This window comes from Drosophila persimilis, unplaced genomic scaffold (assembly GCF_003286085.1).
Source record: "Drosophila persimilis strain 14011-0111.01,24,50 unplaced genomic scaffold, DperRS2 tig00000000-arrow-pilon, whole genome shotgun sequence".
Lineage (NCBI taxonomy): Eukaryota > Metazoa > Arthropoda > Insecta > Diptera > Drosophilidae > Drosophila > Drosophila persimilis.
In genome coordinates this window covers 14494352-14514210 of record NW_020825288.1, presented here as the reverse complement: position 1 = coordinate 14514210, position 19859 = coordinate 14494352, and the positions used below count along the sequence as shown (strand labels likewise).

At 43.0% G+C, this 19859-nt stretch overlaps 1 protein-coding gene across 7 annotated transcripts; it reads right to left on the bottom strand.

Annotated features, from left to right (window-relative positions):
- Nucleotides 1–1777: 1777 nt before the first annotated feature.
- LOC6604641 (sodium/potassium-transporting ATPase subunit alpha) lies at nt 1778–18891 on the bottom strand. Of its 7 annotated transcripts, XM_026985958.1 has the most exons (10): nt 16846–16892; nt 13809–13889; nt 12345–12476; nt 12012–12278; nt 10142–11923; nt 9858–10073; nt 9175–9269; nt 2465–2639; nt 2160–2392; nt 1778–2083 (listed from the first exon to the last, which is right to left on the bottom strand). In XM_026985958.1, the coding sequence occupies exons 1-10, from the start codon at nt 16855–16857 to the stop codon at nt 1963–1965; spliced, it is 3114 nt and encodes a 1037-aa protein (XP_026841759.1). In that variant the 5' UTR covers nt 16858–16892; the 3' UTR covers nt 1778–1962. The 7 variants fall into 7 exon arrangements, with proteins under 7 accessions (XP_026841759.1, XP_026841765.1, XP_026841771.1 ...); XM_026985964.1 differs by lacking the exons at nt 13809–13889; nt 16846–16892 and adding an exon at nt 18434–18891; XM_026985970.1 differs by lacking the exons at nt 13809–13889; nt 16846–16892 and adding an exon at nt 14945–15074.
- Between the last annotated feature and the right edge of the window lie 968 nt (nt 18892–19859).

The window sequence follows — 19859 nt, the reverse complement described above, 5'->3', positions numbered from 1 at the left end:
ACGTGACCGACCGACCGACCGATCGATTCACTTTTTGAATGTATCTTTCGGATGGGCTTTTCACGAATTTCAATTAGCCAGCGGCCATATTGTTTGCCCTTTTCTCTGATAACGTCAATCCAACGGGCTTTTGTGTTCCCAGAATTCCGACTACCAATTTGCTGGCCAACAATCTGACCGCTCAACCGTTCGTCAGTCTCGTCACTCAATCAGTGTGGTGTATGTGTGTGTGTGGTGTATGTGAGGCGGGTGTGTGGGGGGTGTGAGAAGCGATAAAAACAATCAAAGAAAACATAAACACAATACTGCCTTGGGCTTGCCCCATTTTGGGGCGCTGTGCCGTGTAAAACTTACAAACATTTATTTAGTGGGTGTTGTTTCACTTATTTCGGTTTTTTTTCGTTTTTTTTGTTGTTGTTCATTTTGTTGGATTTAGGTATCGGTATCGATATCGGGGGGGGGGGACCTAACCCCTCTGTATCTCTGTATTTGTTTTGGGCTTAAATGCACACAAAGCATAATATTGCATGTCAATTGGTTTAAGGGTTTATTTATAAACATTTAGTTGGTTTAGTTTTTAACAAATTCTCCCGCCAATGCGGGTCTTAATGGGCCTCTCGATCTCGATCTCAATTGGAGTTCGTACCCTATTGGGATCGCTAGATCGGTCAGCCGCCGCTGGGAGTTGGTTGGATTCGTTATCGATTCAATTTTTTCTTCACTTTGTTCTTTTTTTTTTTTGGTGTATTGTATAGCTCCATTTATATAATCAAATTTTTCCATATAATATATGTGTGTGTATATATATAAACAATTATATTCCTTGTGTCGCTTCACACTGCTCTTCGGTCTTCGCTCTGCGCTCTCTCTCTCGCTATCTGCCTTGCTCTCGGCGTTTTGCCATCCGTTTATATATATTTCGTTTTGACCGTTTCTTGTTCTTCCGTTCGTCCGAGCTTAGCTGTGGGCTCTACACTTCACACACAAGTTTGGAAATTAGTTTTCTGCTTCTGTTTCGATTTTCGATTTCTCATTTGGGTTTTCCCGTTTCCCTCTTCACGGCTTATTATGTAACTACGCTAAGGGGGGTTTTCATTGTTTTCTTTACTTTTCTTTTCTTTTCCTTTGTTTTTCATTCATTTCTTTTATTTGTATTACTTCGTTTTATAATTTTTCTAAACTTCTTATATACTTTGTCTCGTCATGCGTTGTGTTATAGTTTGAGTGTGTATGTGTGTGTGTGTGTGTGGGCATGGGTGTGGGTGTGGGTGTGGGTGTTCTTGGATGTGTCTGTTGTGGTTTCAGGATTTGCTTTTGTTGCATGTTTCTTATGTGGCATAGAACGGGGCACACATCGGGCTGTGGTTGTATCGATAAGCTTTTATTTAAATATTCGGTTTATCCCTTTTCGTTACGTTAATTATTTTACTAAAAACATTTCTCGTTTGGTTTGCTAATTATTGGGCTTTCTTGCGGATCTTCTGCACAATTCTGCGTTTTCGATTCGATTCGGTTTTGTTTTCATTTTATACTTTATTTAAATCTTATTTTTAGCTTTAATTTATAATTTAAAGTTACTTAAACGTTTAAAATAATTATCGCTTGCATTTTTGTTTCTCTTTGTTTACTTTAAATAATTAAATTAAAAAAATAAAATATATATTGTAATATGTTCTTGCTGCTGCAGCTATCTGGAGCTGTTGTTGTTGTGGCCGCTGCTGTTGCAGTTGCAATTGCAGTTGTTGTTGTTGTTTTTGTTGCTGCTGCTGCTGCTGTTGCTGTGGCGGTTCCTGTTGCTGTTGCTCTGGCTGTTGCTGTGGTTGTGTGGCTTTTGTGGTACATAAACATTACTATTTGTTGCTCTTCATGGTAGTGTGAGGGCATGTGTGTGTTTGTATTTTTGTTGTAGGTGTGGGGTGTGGGTGTAGGTGTGGGCGTACGTGTTGGGGCGTGTGTGTGTGTTTAATAGTATGTCTCCTGCTCCAACCAGCCTCCGGGGTTGCGACGCAAGTAGAAGCGACGAGTCTCGTCATAGATGAAGATGGCCAGCGCAAATGGAATGGCCGGGAACCACCAGACGAGTCTGTGAGTATAGAGAATTCGGAGTTGCAGTAAAATTGAAGGAAACGAATGGGGTGGGGCTATGTGGGGATACTCACTTCAGGGGATACATGCGCAGACCCTTCTCCATGCCGGGGCAGTACGAGAGGAACGCGGCCAGCACGGTTTCAAAAACGAGACCAAAGTTCAAAGCCCAGTTGCGCATGCCCTGATGGAAGATGGAGTTACGGCGCGTCTTACAGATGATCAGATCAGCCCATTGCACAACCACAATCGAGATAAAGAAGGCCGTGTGGCAGGTGTACTCCAAGGTCTTGCGGTCGCGGTAGGTCTACATGGGGAAATATCCAATATCATAAGATCTAGCAATCGGCAATAAAAGATATGGTGTCCGGTAGCTTACCCATTCCTGTCCGTAGGAGTCAGTTAGATCGTTGACGGCCTTCGAGTCCCACATCTTACGAATGCCAAACAGTTTCCTGGGCAAGAAGCCGTTCTCAGCCATGATGACAAAGTACACAAAGAATCCGGCAGCGGCCTGGATCATACCGATCTGTCCATAGGCCATCGAAATCAACCTAAACGAGTCAAGGGCGTGTGTGGGGGAAGAGACAACAGAATCGTATTAGACTACGCTCAAAGGTATGCTATCTTTTCTTTGTGTAGGGTTTGTTTTATTCTCGGGACGCAAGACATTTCTGGTTACTGTTTGGCTAGCGGTAAAGTATCGGGGCACGGGCATCCGGCATCGGACAGCGACAAGAGCATGCAGGGCTTGGCCAGGGTTTTTAGTTTTTTGGTTTTTTGGATTCAATAAAACATTTAGTTACAAAAAGAAGAAACATTTACATAAGTACATACACACAGAGAGAGAAAAAAAACGAAAGAATGAACAAAACCCTGTCCAGGAGCCGCAGCAGGGCTCTCGAGCTGTCCGTATTTGCTGTTAGCCTGGTGTTATCGCCACCACTTTACCTTGAAGCTCTTTTTATTATGGGCTGGTTAAGCAAATGAATGTTTATCGTTTTGGGCGGTTTTTTTTTAGGTGTGTTAGACTTTACTTTATACAGCGTGGATTGTGTCTGAGCGAATCTCATTTGAATTTGTGGTTTCTTTTATCTCAAGAGCGCGCAAAAGCAAATTGTTCTAAGTATATAATTATATGCTTGGCAAAAAGCGTGCGAGAGCGCAGAATCGTTTTTAATTTTCGTTTCTTTTGGTTGGGTTTTTAGTTTTCATTGGATGTGAATGTGAAAAAGCATAGTACCATTTTTTGTTAATTCTATGTTACAACGTGCAGATACTACTATATACAGGTTACAGGTTACAGAGTACAGAGTACAGGATACAGGATACGGGATGTATGTAGGCAGGCAGAACGAACATTGAAGCGTGCATTGAGAGTCTATAACTAGGATAAGCTAGGATAATGCATCTATCGGTTTTTACAGCAATCGTTTACTTACGTTTAAGGAAGATTCGATATTAATAACATAACGTAAAAACATTAACTCAAGGTTTAACTTACACTTAACATAAAACTTAGGAGGAACACGCAAGAGCTTGCCACAACAAAATTATACAGAAAATCTCCGTTGCCTTTTGGTTGTCTGGATTTTTACCTACGTACGAGATATTTTTTCAGGACTAACTCCCTCACACATTGAGACTTACTGCGACTTGCTTGGCACTTGGAACCAGATTTCGATATGAGATTGGATACGAGTATGTATAGATATTGTATATAGTTTTGGTATATAACGAGTAGGAGTACGAGTACGAGTATGTGGTGTATCTAGAACACAACGGAAGCGTTTTTGGTTTTGATTTTGGTTTTGGTTTTCGTTTGGTTATTGGCTCGAACAAACTCATCTACAAGTAACGCACTAACTGGACTAAAAGTAACAGCAGAAGCTTCGTTTTGTAGGTCTGTTTTTCTATGGTATATATTGTAAGATATAGGTCGGTGGTTTGTTTGCTTGTGATCGTTTTGTACTGTTTATGCAGGCGAGCGTTGGGAGCGAGCGAGCGTTTTTCTTTAAACAAACTTCGCCTAAGTCTCTAGAAGCAATTGTTGGGTGTTTTTCTTTGCAGACACAAAGTACGAGTATTTCTACGTTATTTGTGATACTATTTTGCTCCTAATCACCGTTGAACACAGACAATTATCATGTGTCGGGGGGTTTTTGAAGATAGTATTGTGCTGGGAACACACAACAAAGGATTCGAATCGAGTGTGAGGGGGGATACGTTAAAGGAACACATACATACATATATCAAGGTTCAATTTTGAATCAAACAAAAGTAGAGGAATATACGAGTATGTATTTAGAATTTGAAGGAAGGAACACAATAGATAATTTGATGATTTTTTGTTTTGTTTTATCATAATATTAGAGAAAGAGAATTTCATTCCACATTGAGAGATCCAGAACAGAAACGGAAATCATAAGGAGATATATATTTCGATCACACAGGAAACACGAAAACATAAAAACCATAGAGAGAACAGTTAATTGTTTTTGGAATTTTTGTCTCTGTGTGTGTGTGTGTGTTTTGGAATTGGAACAGGAAACAGGAAACAAAGAAAAACGCAGGAACATCAACGCATCAGCAAACGAACAAACAGTCACTCATGAAATTTGGAATTTGGCATTCGATTAAGTAATTTATTGATTGATTGATTGATTGATCGATCGATTGATTGATTGATTGTTTGTTGGCCAAAGGGACGAGGCAAGAAACGCGACGACCACAACACATCAAACAAATTTCAAATCGTTTAAAGTAAAAAGATGGTTGCATGTTTGTTCATTTTCTAGTAGTTTCTTAACTAATCAACTAAAAGATTGGATGTTTAACACTTGGATATTGTTTGGTTTTTGTTTTTTTTGATTAAAACTTAGCGTTAAGTTTGTCCTGACCTGCGGTTGACCAAGTTGTCGCGATACGGATCTCTCGGCTGACGCTTCATAATATCGCTCTCGGCTTGCTCGTAAGCGAGTGAAATGGCCGGAATCTTGCGTTATATGGCAATAATGGTTATATCGATATTTTCAGTTTTTTGTGCGAGTTGCAAGTTGCAGGTTTGTTAGTTGTTAGTTGTTTTGTTTGGATAATCAAAAGAAAGACATAACAAGAGTCGAAAGAATGTGGGGGGAAATACAAAAGGAAAATCCGATTAAAGTTTACGAATAATTAGTATATATAAGTAGGTATATTCATATAAAGGATTTATATAAATATGTTAGCTTGCGGGCGAATAGTAAATACTTGTTCTTTAAAAGCTAAGTAATATTCACTAAGATAGTTCGTTAGAGATAGACAGGTGGAGAGAGCGGGGAGAGACAGTGTCAAGTTGTACCATCGCAGGGGATCGGATCGGATCGGTTTCGGATCTGTAGAGTGGCTTTGTGGTCTTTGTGGTGTTTTTGTTTTTGTTTTTTTTGTTTTTGTCATTTTGTTTTTAGCTCCTGCGTACTTACGAAGCTAAAACTAGGACTAGGGGCAGAAAGTTCAGTTAGCACCCAAGTAACAGTAAAAACGGGGTTCGTTAATTATAAAACAGGTACGAGTAGAATGGTAGATATAGGGGTGTATAAAATGGCTTATAGCTTAACTTGCGCTAAATTGTTATAAAAGTAGTATTTTTTAAGATTAGCAAACAATTTGAGCCTTGTTTAGATTTAATTTGAATTGGATTCGAGTTCGATTTCTGTGTGGGTGAGTGTAATGTCTTTGAACTACAACTCAAAAGAACAGGATTCAATGATTGAGACTGATGGAGGAGATACTGTATTCATAGATAGCTAGATAGAGACATAGACATAGGGGCAAACTCTGGCTGATTGGTTGACTGATAGTATGTGGTACTTGATGAGTCGACAGTAGGGGGAGAAGGAGTCCAAGTCAATGGAGAGACGTGAATGATGTGATGTCTGTCTACCGATAATAATATTTGTAGTTTAGCATAAGTAGAAACGTACATAAGAATGTTATTAAAATACAGAGTCTCTAAGATAATATTAGGCCTGCTCTAGCATTGAGATTATTTACTATGTAAATGGTACAGATGGTAGAGAATCCGAGACGGAGATGGTGACAATCTATCTATGGTATACGTTTATGGCGCAGAGAATTGGCCTTGTGCAGGCTTCCCTGGGGAACAAAGTCACTTACCTTCGAACCGCAAAACTAAAAGACTTCAAATAAAATATTGAAATAAACGTAAATCGAAGGATACAAATCAAATGTTACACTTGAATATACTGGTACGATTAGGCTGTTATCAAAAAACAAAGAAATCAAAGGGCATACGAGAGACGTTTGGCACCGATGTCATATATCGAAGCGTCATAATATCAAAATATAGAGAAATAGAGACAAAAGAGTGTGATAAAGATAGAGAGTTGACCAAAAGAAAGCGGTAGAGCGGAGAGAGGCAAAACGAGAGGCTCCACGAAAGGAGCATTCATTCGTATCGTAGTGAATATGTTCTAGAACCTATGTAGATAGTTCGGGGTGCAAAAATTTCGCTTTTCTAATATCCAAAAAGTCGATTTTCCTTGTGTCCAAAAATTTGTTATGAAGTTTACAAAAAATCAATCGATATTACTTGGCTATATTGTGGCTATAGATTATACGATTATCAGCATATAAAAATTGGATATATTGCATTATTGCAAATACAAAAAGAAATAATCGCGTAAAAAACGTAGAGTAAAAAACAAACAAAAATACAATTTGAGAAAAAGATTCGGGCTAGAAAAATGGCATACAAGACAATCGTTGGACCTAGGGGCCAAAGAGACTTGAGAATGTGCTGAGGGAATAGCATATAAAAGATGTCTGCGAGTCCCCAAAGCAATCCGTACTGAAGAACAGATGGCTTCGACTCAGATACAAGATGATATTTAAACATAAGGAAAAAATTACTAAACGCTTTGAAGAATATAAACTTGTTCAACTATTTGAACGGAACTATCAGAGACTAGAGAAACGAATAGTAAGGAAAATATAAGGGAACATTGAACAGATATTAAAACGGAAGCTACAAAATGAGCGCGTAAATCAAATAACATTGAAACATAAATCACGGAAAAAACACTTTGGAGAACTTTCCAAATAATCAACATTCAACCAAGGAGAGAGAAATGATTACTTAAGCTATTTTGAAAGTATTTCGAGTTAGTATATAGAGCGTTATAGAGAAAGAGATATAGCGAGATATATTGTACGAGTATATAGAGAGAAATAGATTAAAATGATTTGAATTATCTTGACTTTTTTTTGGTAGAAGAGGAAGCGTACTTTGAGATATTGGCTTGCTTTAAGAGATCTTAGGATCATAAAAGAATTATTCAATTTGCTTTTCATTTCAGTGACATAAAGGGGGATAGGAATTTTCTTGGTGGTTGTTGCAGAAGAGGCAAATCCTTGACTTGCATTCGGATTTTGTGTCTTTTACTTTGATACGAAAATCGATTCTTGCTGTTTCTTGATTTTTGCATGGTTTTTGGTTGGTTGTTCTTGTTGTACGATTTGTTGTATTTGATTTGATTTGATTTGGTTTGATTTGTTGAGCAGCAGAAGGATAAACGTTACCTTTCGTTGACCAGCTTATCGCAAAATGGATTCCTGGGCTGGCGTTTCATAATATCGGATTCAGCCGTCTCATAGGCTAGGGAAATGGCTGGCACCTAAATGTGCGAACGATCGTAGTGGGGTTGTTCGATTGTTGGGTTGTTGGGTGTAGTTTTTTGGTAGTTGGTGGTGGTACGAGTAGTAGTGGAAAAAAATAAATGTAAATTAAATACGATAAATTATGGCAACTTAAACTCTTTCTCAATGTTTCATCATCAACTGCTTTTCCTCTCTGAAATATCCCGGAGTCAAAAATCAATTGCTGCTAGAAAAGTTCTGTGGTGGGGCTGAGGAAAGGACTACCTCTGGTAAGTAGTTCTGTTGGAGATATCTTACAAGCTATGTATATAGTATTTAGTATAAGGACTTAAGATTTAACTTAAAATGCTCGGAGACTTAAGAGAGGGGAATGCGTGGTCTTGAGATCAAAATAAAAGTAAAAATTAAATGTAAATCCATTTCGGGTGGAGTGTGGACTATGTGCTACGATTTGTGTGCAATTTTGATATTTACTTTTTGCCAAAAATAATAAAAAAAAAACTAAAAAAAAAAAAAAAACGTTAAATTCCATAACAAATGCCAATCAATTTGTCTAATGGTGGGGAGCTGTATTTCTGTTACACAAACAAAACAATAATGGAGAACTGTGTGAACGGATTTATCGGTGAGAGATATTAAACGAAATACGAATACGACGCACACCAATTAACATTTAGAGCGTTTTTAGAGTACGAGTATAGGCAGATGGATTTCGGCTGAGTGTTGTTGGATTGGTACTGGAACTTTACATGTACGAAATAGTTTATATATGTATATGTGGGTATATACGAGTATGCTGTATATATAGAACTTCTTGAAGGAAACTTAGAATTGAACGATGGACTGGATTGGTCTGGATTGGTCTGGAAATGTACAGAGCAGTGGGGAGCGGAGCAGAATGTACGAATGCATGAATGTACGACGAGTATGTATAGAGAGAGAGAGAGAGAGGGGGAGAGAGAGAGGGGGAGAGAGAGATGCGGGGAATTTCGATGCTTTCGAGTATATGCTACACAGGATGAACGAACGAACGAACGTTTTGGTATGCGGATGGGTTGTTGGGGATGGAGATGGATAGTAAACGATAATCTTAAAAGTAAAGTAGGTATTAGTAAACCATAAACCATAAAACGTGTCAACTGCTTTGTTAGTTAGTGGTTTTTGCGCTGCTTTTTTTTCGTTAAGGCCAAAGGACTTATGATAGTTACAATCCAGCCACAGTTGTATTTGTGAGACATACATATGCTATAGTTATATGGTTATTCTCTTGCTGTTTGTTATTAAGTATTCGCTGTTGTCTTTTCTTTTCTTTTCTTTTAGTCAAGGAGATTAGTTTTTAGTATGGTGTGTTTGTGTGTGTGTGTGTGTGGGTGAGTGTGTGTAGGCGTGTGTGTGTATGTAGTGTGGGGTAGAAATTGACTTGATTGGCACCTTGAGTTCACTAATTTATCGTTGAAGGGGTCACGGGGCGGACGCTTCATAATGTCGGCTTCGGCATGTTCGTAGGCCAATGAAATGGCTGGCACCTAAGTATTGGCAGATATTATGGCAGGTTGGTAACATTAGCAACGGTTTTACATAATTTTCAAAAAGGTTCGTCTTTCAAGCTCTTCCAAATTTTGAATGAAAGAGATACATTGCATATACATAGATACATAGCCTGTGGACATTGAGCAAATATTAAAAGAGCACTTAAACTACTTCATAGCCTAGCGTTTGGCACTGGCACTGGCACTGGCACGGGCACGGGCTTCGGGTGTGGGTGCTACGCGCTGCGAGGATTATGTACCTCTCATTGACCAGATTGTCAACGCCCGGATTGCGTGGACGACGCTTCATGATGTCCGCTTCGGGTCCCTCGTAGGCCAGCGATATGGCAGGTATCTGCTCGCCAGTGCGGATCGGATCGGATCGGATCGTGGGTTAAACAAGACACTAGTTCTTAACAGTTACAGGGGATATACGGATTGGTTGGATGGATGGGTACAACTTTTACATTTCAATTGCTCGAACTGACTTAATCGCAAAGTTAAAATTAACTTTAGTTAGACTTGAACTGGGGGAGGGAGGATCTTTGAAGGCTCGATGGTGCGATCCCAGGTGGAAGAACTTACCATGTCAGTGCCCAGATCGATGCAGAGAATGGTGACGGTACCCAGTGGCAGTGGTATGTCGCAGAGGATGAAGGCCAGGAAGGGTGAGATTTCGGGAATGTTGGAGGTCAGGGTGTAGGCAATCGATTTCTTCAAGTTATCAAAGATCAAACGACCCTCCTCAACGCCAGTCACAATGGAGGCAAAGTTGTCGTCCAGCAGAATCATGTCAGCAGCCTGAGAAACCATTCATGATCAGTACATTAGATCTATATATTTATTTATGCATGTATGTAAATCCTCACCTGTTTGGATACATCAGAGCCAGCAATACCCATGGCCACACCAATATCAGCCTTCTTCAGAGCCGGGGAATCGTTCACACCATCACCAGTCACGGCCACAATGGCGCCCATGCGCTGGCAGCCCTCGACAATGATCAGCTTCTGCTGGGGCGAGGTACGGGCAAACACGATCTCGGTGTGGTAGCGCAGAATCTCATCCAATTGGTCGCTGGACACATCACGCAGCTCGGCGCCATGGACAACGGCGGCCTTGGCCTCGCGGGGGTTCACCTCGGAGATGGGGATGTTCAGACGCTGGGCAATATCCTCGACGGTCTCGTTGCCCTCGGAGATGATGCCGACGGACTTGGCAATGGCCTTGGCAGTGATCGGATGATCGCCAGTGACCATGATGACCTTGATACCAGCGGAGCGGCACTTGGCCACGGCATCGGGTACAGCGGCACGTGGGGGATCAATCATGGACATTAGGCCAACGAAACGCAGATTGTCAATGGGGAAGTTGACGTCGTCGGTGTTGAACTTGAAGCCGGAGGGATACTTATCGGATGGCAGCATGAAATCGCAGAAACCAAGCACACGCTCGCCCAGTCCTCCGAGCTCCATGTAGGCATTGTTGAACGCCTCCTTCATCTCCTCGTCCAGCACCTTCTCCTTGCCGTTGATGAAGATCGTTGAGCAACGCTCCAGGATCCGTTCGGGGGCACCCTTCATCACGAGCAGGTAACGGGGATCGCTGGGATCCTCGTTATCGTGAATGGACACCTGGTACTTGTTGGTCGAGTTGAATGGCAGCTCGGCAATCTTCTTGTTGCGCTTTCGGATATTCATGACATCGCCCAGGGCCAGCTCCATGCACTTGAGCAGAGCAGCCTCTGAGGCATCGCCGCTAACCTCCTTCTTGAGGATGGGCACACCGTCCTGACCTCCCTTGAACTCGGCCCGATTACAGAGAGTGGCAATGCGAGAGAGCGCCTTGAATCCAGGGCTGGTTCTATCGTATTGAACACCCGACTGATCTTCAGTGGTATCGGCCTCAATGATCTGATTGTCGAACCACATATGGGCGACCGTCATCCGGTTCTGGGTGAGGGTTCCGGTCTTATCGGAGCAAATGGTCGATGTGGAGCCCAGGGTTTCGACGGCCTCCAAGTTCTTCACCAGGCAATTCTTCGATGCCATACGCTTGGCGGTGAGGGTCAGGCAGACAGTGACGGTGGCCAGCAGGCCTTCAGGTACGTTGGCCACAATAATACCGATCAAAAAGATGACAGCGTCCAGCCAGTGGTAGCCCAAAATGAAGGCAATCACAAAGAAGGTGACGCCCAGGAACACAGCAACGCCGGTGATCAAATGAATGAAATGGTGGATTTCCTTGGCAATGGGTGTCTCGCCGGTGTCCAGGCCAGAGGCCAGGCCAGCAATGCGACCCATGACGGTGTGATCGCCACAGCTGATGACCACACCCTTGGCAGTGCCCTCGACGGCGTTGGTTGAGAAGAAGGCCAGATTTTTGGTCTCCAGCGGATTCTCGTGGGTGAACTCGGCATTACGCGACTGCGGCTCCGACTCGCCGGTCAGCGAGGAGTTGTCCACCTTGAAGGTTCGCGCCTCAATGATGCGAATGTCGGCGGGGATGCGGTCACCGAACTTTACCTCGACCACATCGCCCAGCACGAGATCCTCGGCGCGCAGCGTCAGTTTCTCGCCCTCACGGATGACAGTGGCAAATTGGGGCACCATGTTCTTGAACGATTCCATGATCTTAGAACTTTTCGATTCCTAAAAGGGTTCGGAAAACGTTAAGTTTTGAGCGGAATGGTAGGAGGAGCAGGAGAGCCGCCCACTGCCGTTGGGCACCGAGTCTTACCTGATAGTATGAGAAAATGCCCGTCACAATGACGACAGCGGAAAGTACAATACCCAGATACAAATTATCATCGGCCGGCTCCTCGCTGGTGCTGGCCTGGATAGAGTAGGCCACAAAGCAGAGAATAGCACCGATCCACAGCAGCATGGCGAAGCCACCGAAAAGATTCTTACAGAATTTTACCCATTCGGGCGTCTGCTTGGGTGGCGTAAGCGCATTGGGACCATCACGCTCCAGATTCTCCTTGGCTTTGGCATGACTTAGACCCTATATCGATGGAATAGCAAGTAATAAGGATCGATCGCAGCAGGTGTATTTATGGGAAGGACTTACATTTTCGGGATGTGTCTGAAAGCGCTGATACATCTCCTCAGGAGAGATCTTATGATGGTCGATGTCCAACTCCTGTTTGAGATCATCTAAATTCTCCTTCTTAGCTGCTTTGGTCGGCATCTTGCGTTTTGACTAAGGATACGCCAAAGGAAATATGTTATTACAGGGAAACTCTACTGGGATTTGTAGCAGCGAAAGACCCAGAAAAGCCACAACACAAAATTCGATTTACTTCATGCCCATAGAAGGGTTTTACGGCGGTAGGGAGAGAGTGTTCTATGTATATTGTTAGACCGTTAGACCAGGGAAAGTTAGAGACAAGAAGGGGATTAGCAGCCACCTACTTACCCAAAAGAATTGTCAATTAATATACATAAGTATTAACCTGCAGTGTGTATTGCATTGTGTTTTTGTCTGAGGATGATTGCTATATCGTATGGGGCGACGAGGAGCGTGAGAATATTCAGAATAGCTCTAGTAATCTGGGGCATGCGAAATGCTCCCTCCCGGCTATGCATTTGAATGCCAAGAGCACGTAAAACGAATTGAATTGCAGTAAAAAAACAAACAAACAAATGACATACGTTCCAAACACAAAAGAAATGAAAGCTGAATGAAAATGTAGCTTTTCCTAAAATATATATTGCAGTACAATTTACTATGCACTGACCTCGGAAGCCATTCGAATTAGCAGAATAAAAAAAAACAAATGAAATAAAATAAAATCAAATAGACTTTCAATATATATTATATGTACAATATACGTGTATATATAGACGGTAGGAGCAGCTGTCTAGTGTCTGGCATTCTATCTTTAACATTTTGTCTATAAGTATTATTTTGCTCTATTGGGGAGCACGCGCAATGCTCTTTGGGCTCTCTGACGTCATTGTTGAGGCTGCCTGCAGAAATGGCCAAAACAATAAAGAGTTCTAGAGTACAGACAATATTTCCGGGCCAGAAAGATATATCTGAGATCTCTTCGGTGTTGCCAATGGCTCGAAATAATGGAATCGAATCGTATCGAATTGGAAAATATGAAATTGCCATCATTATGACATTATTATTGGCCATGGTAATACACATATAGCATACAGAGAATACAGACAGACATGGGGGTATTTATAGTTCTGTAAGCATTTCGATGATTTCTTTTAAATGTCATGCGCTCGCGGTGGCCCGCGGTGGCTCTTAGGCCGTAAATGCCATTGGAATCATGCCCAAATATAAATGAATAATAAATAATAAATGCATTTATAGACGGACTGGTTTGGGGGTAAATCAATGGGAACGGGTGGAAAGGTTAGTATCCTAAAGAATCGTAAGTATAATGAAAAGTATAGAAAGTGAAAAAGGGGGGAAAAAAACATTTATAAATATGTGGATGATAGAGAGAGAGAGAGAGAGAGAGAGAGTGCGGAGTGAACGAATGCGAGTGTGAGTGTGAAAGAAAATTCGATTTACCTTGTAGTGACCATCGGCTGTGCGATTGTCGTCATCGGTCGCAATAACCGTGGCGACTCGATAAGAGTCCGCTCTCCCATGCTACGCGCATCGAAGGTTTTTTTTTTCGAGTGGTGCGGTGGGTCAATTGGTTGTTGGGTTTTGGTTTGGGTGGTGTTGGTTTTTTGATTGATGATGTCGATGATGGGCGAACAAACAAACGTATATATAAACGGGGATAAAAAATACAAATCAAAAACAGGAACAGGAACAAAACGAAAAGCGAGCATAAACAAATGCACAGACATAGGTACAATACAGTATAAAATACTTATAAAAATAACTATAACAAATATGTACGTAATTAATGTGTAGGTACATTCGAATGATTACAAATTAACCTTATACTAATCTTTAGGGTGGGTGTTTTTACAGACTGTCTATGGGGATGTGGTTTGTGTGGTTTTCGCGTGGCCTAGCAACACGCGATTTGTTGTTGAATGATTCAGCGCAAAAACTCATTCACTCGGGGTCAGGCCAAAGGACAATGAATCACGTGTTATACATAGCTTTCTCCGTGGCGCCACGCGGGACGGCATCCCAGTCAATGGGCCGCCAAAATTCGATCAGTGGCAAGTGCGCGGCCTTATCTGCAGTGCGTGACTCACTTTGCAAAAGCAAACAAAATGCGGGTAAAGAGCGGACCCGTCAGCACAAAAAAAACAAATCAAAAACAACACAAAAAAGAGATATGCAATATAAATATAAGTACAGGGAGCAGGGGAGAGAGACCGAGAGAGCGCGCACGGCAGTGGAATCAAACAGAAAATCAAATTAATTAAAAATACAAATGTATCTACATATATGTATGTGCGGGGCACATGTGTGTATCTCTCTGTGCAAACACAGAGGGAGGGAGAACGCAAACCTGTCGCGCTCACATGGACGCGACGCCGTCGCCGATGACGCTCAACGGCCAATGGTCGACGAACGGACGGACTTCTGGGCAGACAACTTTCGGGTAGAAACATTCGAAAATCGTACGCTTTGTTTGGCATTTCGTGATTTATATTTTTTTGTTTTTTTTAGGGGTTTTCGTACGCATGAAATAAATCTAGAACTTTGTGTGAGGGTTACTCTCCTTTTGGCTTACGCACATTTTGACACACAAATTTGTCGTACAACTATCGATCTATCTGATCTGCCGCCTTCACGGCGTAGGCAGGCTTTCTCGCTGGTTATCTCCCGTAGAGCGGTGCTCGCTCGCTCGCCCTTTTTTTTTTGTTTCACACAAACGCTAGACAATCTGAGGCGTTGATCATTTTGATAAGGAGAGAGCAAAGAGTTTGCAAAAATTAGTTAGACTGTGGCTTAAAGTAACTTACGGGGCTTACGGGCTAAAACTGTTTGGTACGTGGATCAAATCAGTGCGAAACAATTGTTAACGTAGTGACAGGAGAAGGGTGAGTTCTCGTTCTGCTCTCCCACAATGGCGTTAATTTTGGTTTTCCTATACAAATTAATTCAACTTAATCGCGCTTGTTCACGGTTCAATTGATCCCGAACAATTGATTCACAAAATTGCTAACAAAACGAGGCATGTGAACCTGTACCGTAGTCGAGCAATTAGACTGGCGTCCAGGATGCGATATATAGATACAGATCGAGGCGATATATGTATGTACATACATATAAATCAGAATGCGACAATGGCAAAGGCTTACATAAGCGAGCGAACGGCAAACGTCGAGCAGGCAGCGTACATTGCCAATTAGGCGAATAGATACAAATGTATCTGTGGCTGCGCTCCAGCTATTCATTCAGTCATTTCCCATTCCCCATTCCCCATGCCCCCCCACCATTTTGCTGAACAGTTTGCGCACATTTTGCCGCAAACCGTTTGGCATTTGAACTTGAATATCAATTTACAACAAACAGACATCGCATCGGGCCCCGAGTGCTAGACTGCGCCTAGAGGAAGAGACCGAGAAATATAGAGACAGAATTGACACGCTAATTGTTCAATCAATGCAAAAGTATCTCTGAGGAACGTGTAAACTCGCGGGCGTAACCGAAAATGAACAAATTAAGCCGCACACAAAGCGGTGGGGTGGTGTGGGGTGGGGACTCCTCCCCTACAACACATCAATTGTCCGAACACTCTCAGAACACACACACACACAGGGTGCATACGGTTACGGTCGGAGGTGAGTGTAAGATTCGGTTTGAACCAGTTTTGAAACCAGTATGAAGCGGCGTAACTCTCAATCTCACACACGCACACACACACACACACTAGCATATGTGGAGAGAGAGAGAGAGAGATGTCGAACAGGTGTAATGGGAGGGGAGAGCATTTTGTGTTCCATCTCATCCAACACAATATTAACTTATGAATATGCATTGTCGCTCGCTGGAGTGTGGAGCCCCCGAAATACCCCCACTGCAGGGCCCGAAACCAGTTTTCGTGCTTGATAACAGATCGTGGCGAGACACGTTCCTTCTCTCCCTTAGTATCTTTGGGTTGCATTTACATGGGAACTCAACTTGTTTTTGAGGAGCCAGAACCAGAACCAGAACCGAGAGACTCGCTAATGATATCTCCAGCTTTAAACATTATTAACGATTTGATGCTAATTGTTTGCTTATTATTTGCCTGTTTTTGCATGCTCCGTTTACCCAGCCGCAAACTGGATTTCCCTCATTTTATGGTCGAGTTCGTTATCAGAAGTACCTCTGCTGCTGATGCTGCTGCTGCTGGTGGCTGCAGCTGAGAACAGACAAGAGCAGAACTTCCCCAAGGGCAGAAGGCAGAAGTACTCGAGAAGTCAGTCGAGTTATGCAATTTACTTAGCAGAGACTGTGACTTTCCTCTACACTTAATGGATAAGCTAAAAAATTATAGTATTACAAAATGTATATATAAAAATAAAATAAGATTATTGCAATTATTCATGCTTGGGCAGCATTCCGAGAAAATTATAAGTGATGAAAGTAAATAAAATACGTAAATAAGATGAAATACTGTTTTCAGAGCTTGTCACTGCCCATTACCCACCTGACCACTCATAGTGGGTTTGCTGTTGCGGTTTTTCTTCGTAAAAACTTATTAACAGAGAACAGAGAGGCGGAGAGACGGAGACGGGTTTCAAACAAACAACGAAAAACGACAACGATACAAAGTCAAACTTAACAAATGGAACAAATAACAATTATACAAACTAAAAACAATTAAGATCAACTGCAATGAGAAAAAGCAAAAAGAAAATATGGAGAAATGAAAAGTGGTATAATGATTTACGCTTATGCAACAATCGACAGGAACGACCCTGCTGGGACACGCAGCCACTGGAAGCGCCGAGTGGAGCCGAGCGAGCAGCAGCAGAGCCACTGGAAATATGGAGTCATGGGAAAGTCATGCCAGTGGCAGCGGCACTGGAAGGTGGTGGAAGTGTGGAAATGCAGGCGGGCTGGAAACTGCAGCCAACAGCAGGATACGAAATAACGGCACATGGCAAAGCACACAGTCAGGAGAGAGCGAGAGAGAGAGAGATAGAGAGGGAGAGGCCAGCGAGAGCGAGAGACTAAGGGACATCGAATTCGAATTTCGAAAATGAGCGAGAGCTTAACTGTAAACAGCGCTGCGAGAGCAGAGAAGCCGTTAGAAGCGCGAGCGAGGGAAATGTGAAAAAGAAAAATGCTCATACTCGTACTCGTACTTTTTCCAAGATTTGTCTCCCCTCTGCTATACACGAAGACTCTCGATTTTCCCTCTCTGCTCATTTTTTGTTGTTCGTTTTTGTGCTACGTTTTGCAATCGTGTTTTTGCTTCTGATGGCATCGCAGAATTATGAAATATCCAACAGCGGGGAGTCCTCGTCAGTCCCCCTGATTTCTGCCCACCCCTCCCTGTCGGTACCTTGTCCAACCCAGCTAAAGCTATCGCTATCCCCTCTTTATGGATGGTCTTCGCTTATGTGGGGTGGCCAGGAAATTACTGCTATTCCAAAATGTAAATCGCGTCAATTGAATCTAAACGATTTCATTGCCACAAAAAAAGTACGTCAGTGGCACAATGGGAACGAACGGACAGACGGAAAACGGACAGACGGACAGGACAGGACGGACATGCGTTCCGTTGCTCTGCCATGAACGCAAAATTGAATGCCAAATCGAAATGTACGAGACACAAAAAAACAGATTTCTGCAGACGCAGAAGTCTTTTTGGGGAGGAAACGTAGCAAACCCACACACACACACACACACACACGCTATCCAATATTAATGGCACACTCACACACAGACACTCTCGGACTTTTGTCAAATCTGCGAAAAATGCATTTTCACTTCTTTCATTTTCCCCATTTCATTATAGAAAATCTTTCTGTCTGTCCGTTATGGGGGATCTCTCTTTCTCTCTCTCGAGGGGCCCTCTCCGAGTGCGGGTCGGAAGCGAGTCGGGGGTCGCGGGTCGGTTAGAAATGTCTATATCCATTACGGCCAGGCATGAAGTTTTGGAAAATCGATTCGGTACAAGGACGTTGTCGCTTACTCTGACGGTGGTCGCTGCTGCAGTTGTAAAAAACATTAAAAAGATACCAGGCAAAAGGGGGGGCCTGGTGTCTTGGGGTTTTCAATTTTTCTACCTTTTACACACGTCGGGGGCTATTACACAATTTCTGCGCTTCTGCGTTGCCGTACTCGAAGGCGGATTCTGTTGGGGGGTTTTCGCAGAAAAACTACCCCGTTAGCAGTATTGGAACTTGTTTTGCACTTGATACGTTTCTCTTTTCGATTTCAACAATAAATAATCACACGCGTTGCTATTTATTTTTTATCGGACTCAGGAACGGGACTCGTTAAGCCGCAGGGCAGCAGCTTAAGAGCTTGCCTTTTGCTTTTGCTTATCCTGATTTTCCACTGTCCGTGTGCTTCCTCTTGCTCGACCCAATCGATGCACAGTTATTGTGTAAGCAGCACACCAGCGCAACCAACGCAGGCGGCGGCGGGGCGGGAGCGGAGAAGAGCTGTACTAGTACTAGCACACTGGCTGTACCACCCGACAAAGACGAGAACTCAGAGTACTGCTACAGTTAGACCGACCTTCCCAGTTCGGTAACGACGTTCGACTGTAAATTTTCAGCGTGCCGCGAGTGGTTAAGCTTTTCGTTCGTAGAACATTCTATCGTCGACGCTGCGGCGTCGTCGTCGTCAACGTCGGAAGCTTTCGCCCGTCAGATGTGTAGCGAGCACTCTCTCATTGTCTCACCCACTCTCTCGCTTTCCTTTGCGTTCCCGCGAGCACTCTCTTCCACGAGGCCCACCTAATCTGCTCCACGCTCACAGCGTGCGAAAAAGTGCACACACAGTGTGTAGCGGCATTAGTGGAGCTTTCGAACTCTCAGTCGGCAAGCCCGAATATATGGCAGTGTGACAAGTGAGGCAGGGCAGAGCGTCAGACAGCCCACAGTGGGACGAGAACTTCGAAACTGGAGCAGCGCTGAGCTGAGCCCTTATCGAGAGAGAGAGAGAGAGAGAGAGGGACAGCTCTTAGGGGTTGTGCGCAGAAAGACCCGTAGAACTGGCACTGCAGGGGAATGTGTGTCAGAGATCTGCCTCGTACATAAATTGTATAACGAAAACAAAGCGTCTGATAAAAGGGCGAACCAACTTTGGCATTTTTTCGGTATTACGACTATCTGCTCTGCCAAAAACACAGCCGCCTGCCTGCCTGTCCGACCGCCTATTTTAATCGCTTATCGAGTCCTTGAATGACGTCACTTTAAGCTCGGAAAGATGCGAGTGATGTCAATTATTCACATCCCAAGTCGGTTAGACAAGGCACAGCCGTCAGAGCCCTATCAAAGTCACAAGAAACCCAAACCTCCAGCTAGCAGTAAATCAACAATGTAACTATCGGCAGCCTCGCTTTTGTAGGACAACCAGTTACGAATGAATGTATATAGTATCTATTCGTATTGTACGGATATATGCATGTGAGTTTGTAAGTATCTCGAGTTTCAACAGAAAATTTGAGCTCGGTCACAAGGGAGGGGCGGCAAAACGACATCG

Coding starts and splice junctions, on each gene's coding strand:
- LOC6604641 (XM_026985958.1), bottom strand. Junction 10,074..10,141: donor GCTCTGATGTATCCAAACAG/GTGAGGATTTAC, acceptor ATGGTTTCTCAG/GCTGCTGACATGATTCTGCT. Junction 2,084..2,159: donor CTGCGCATGTATCCCCTGAA/GTGAGTATCCCC, acceptor CTATACTCACAG/ACTCGTCTGGTGGTTCCCGG.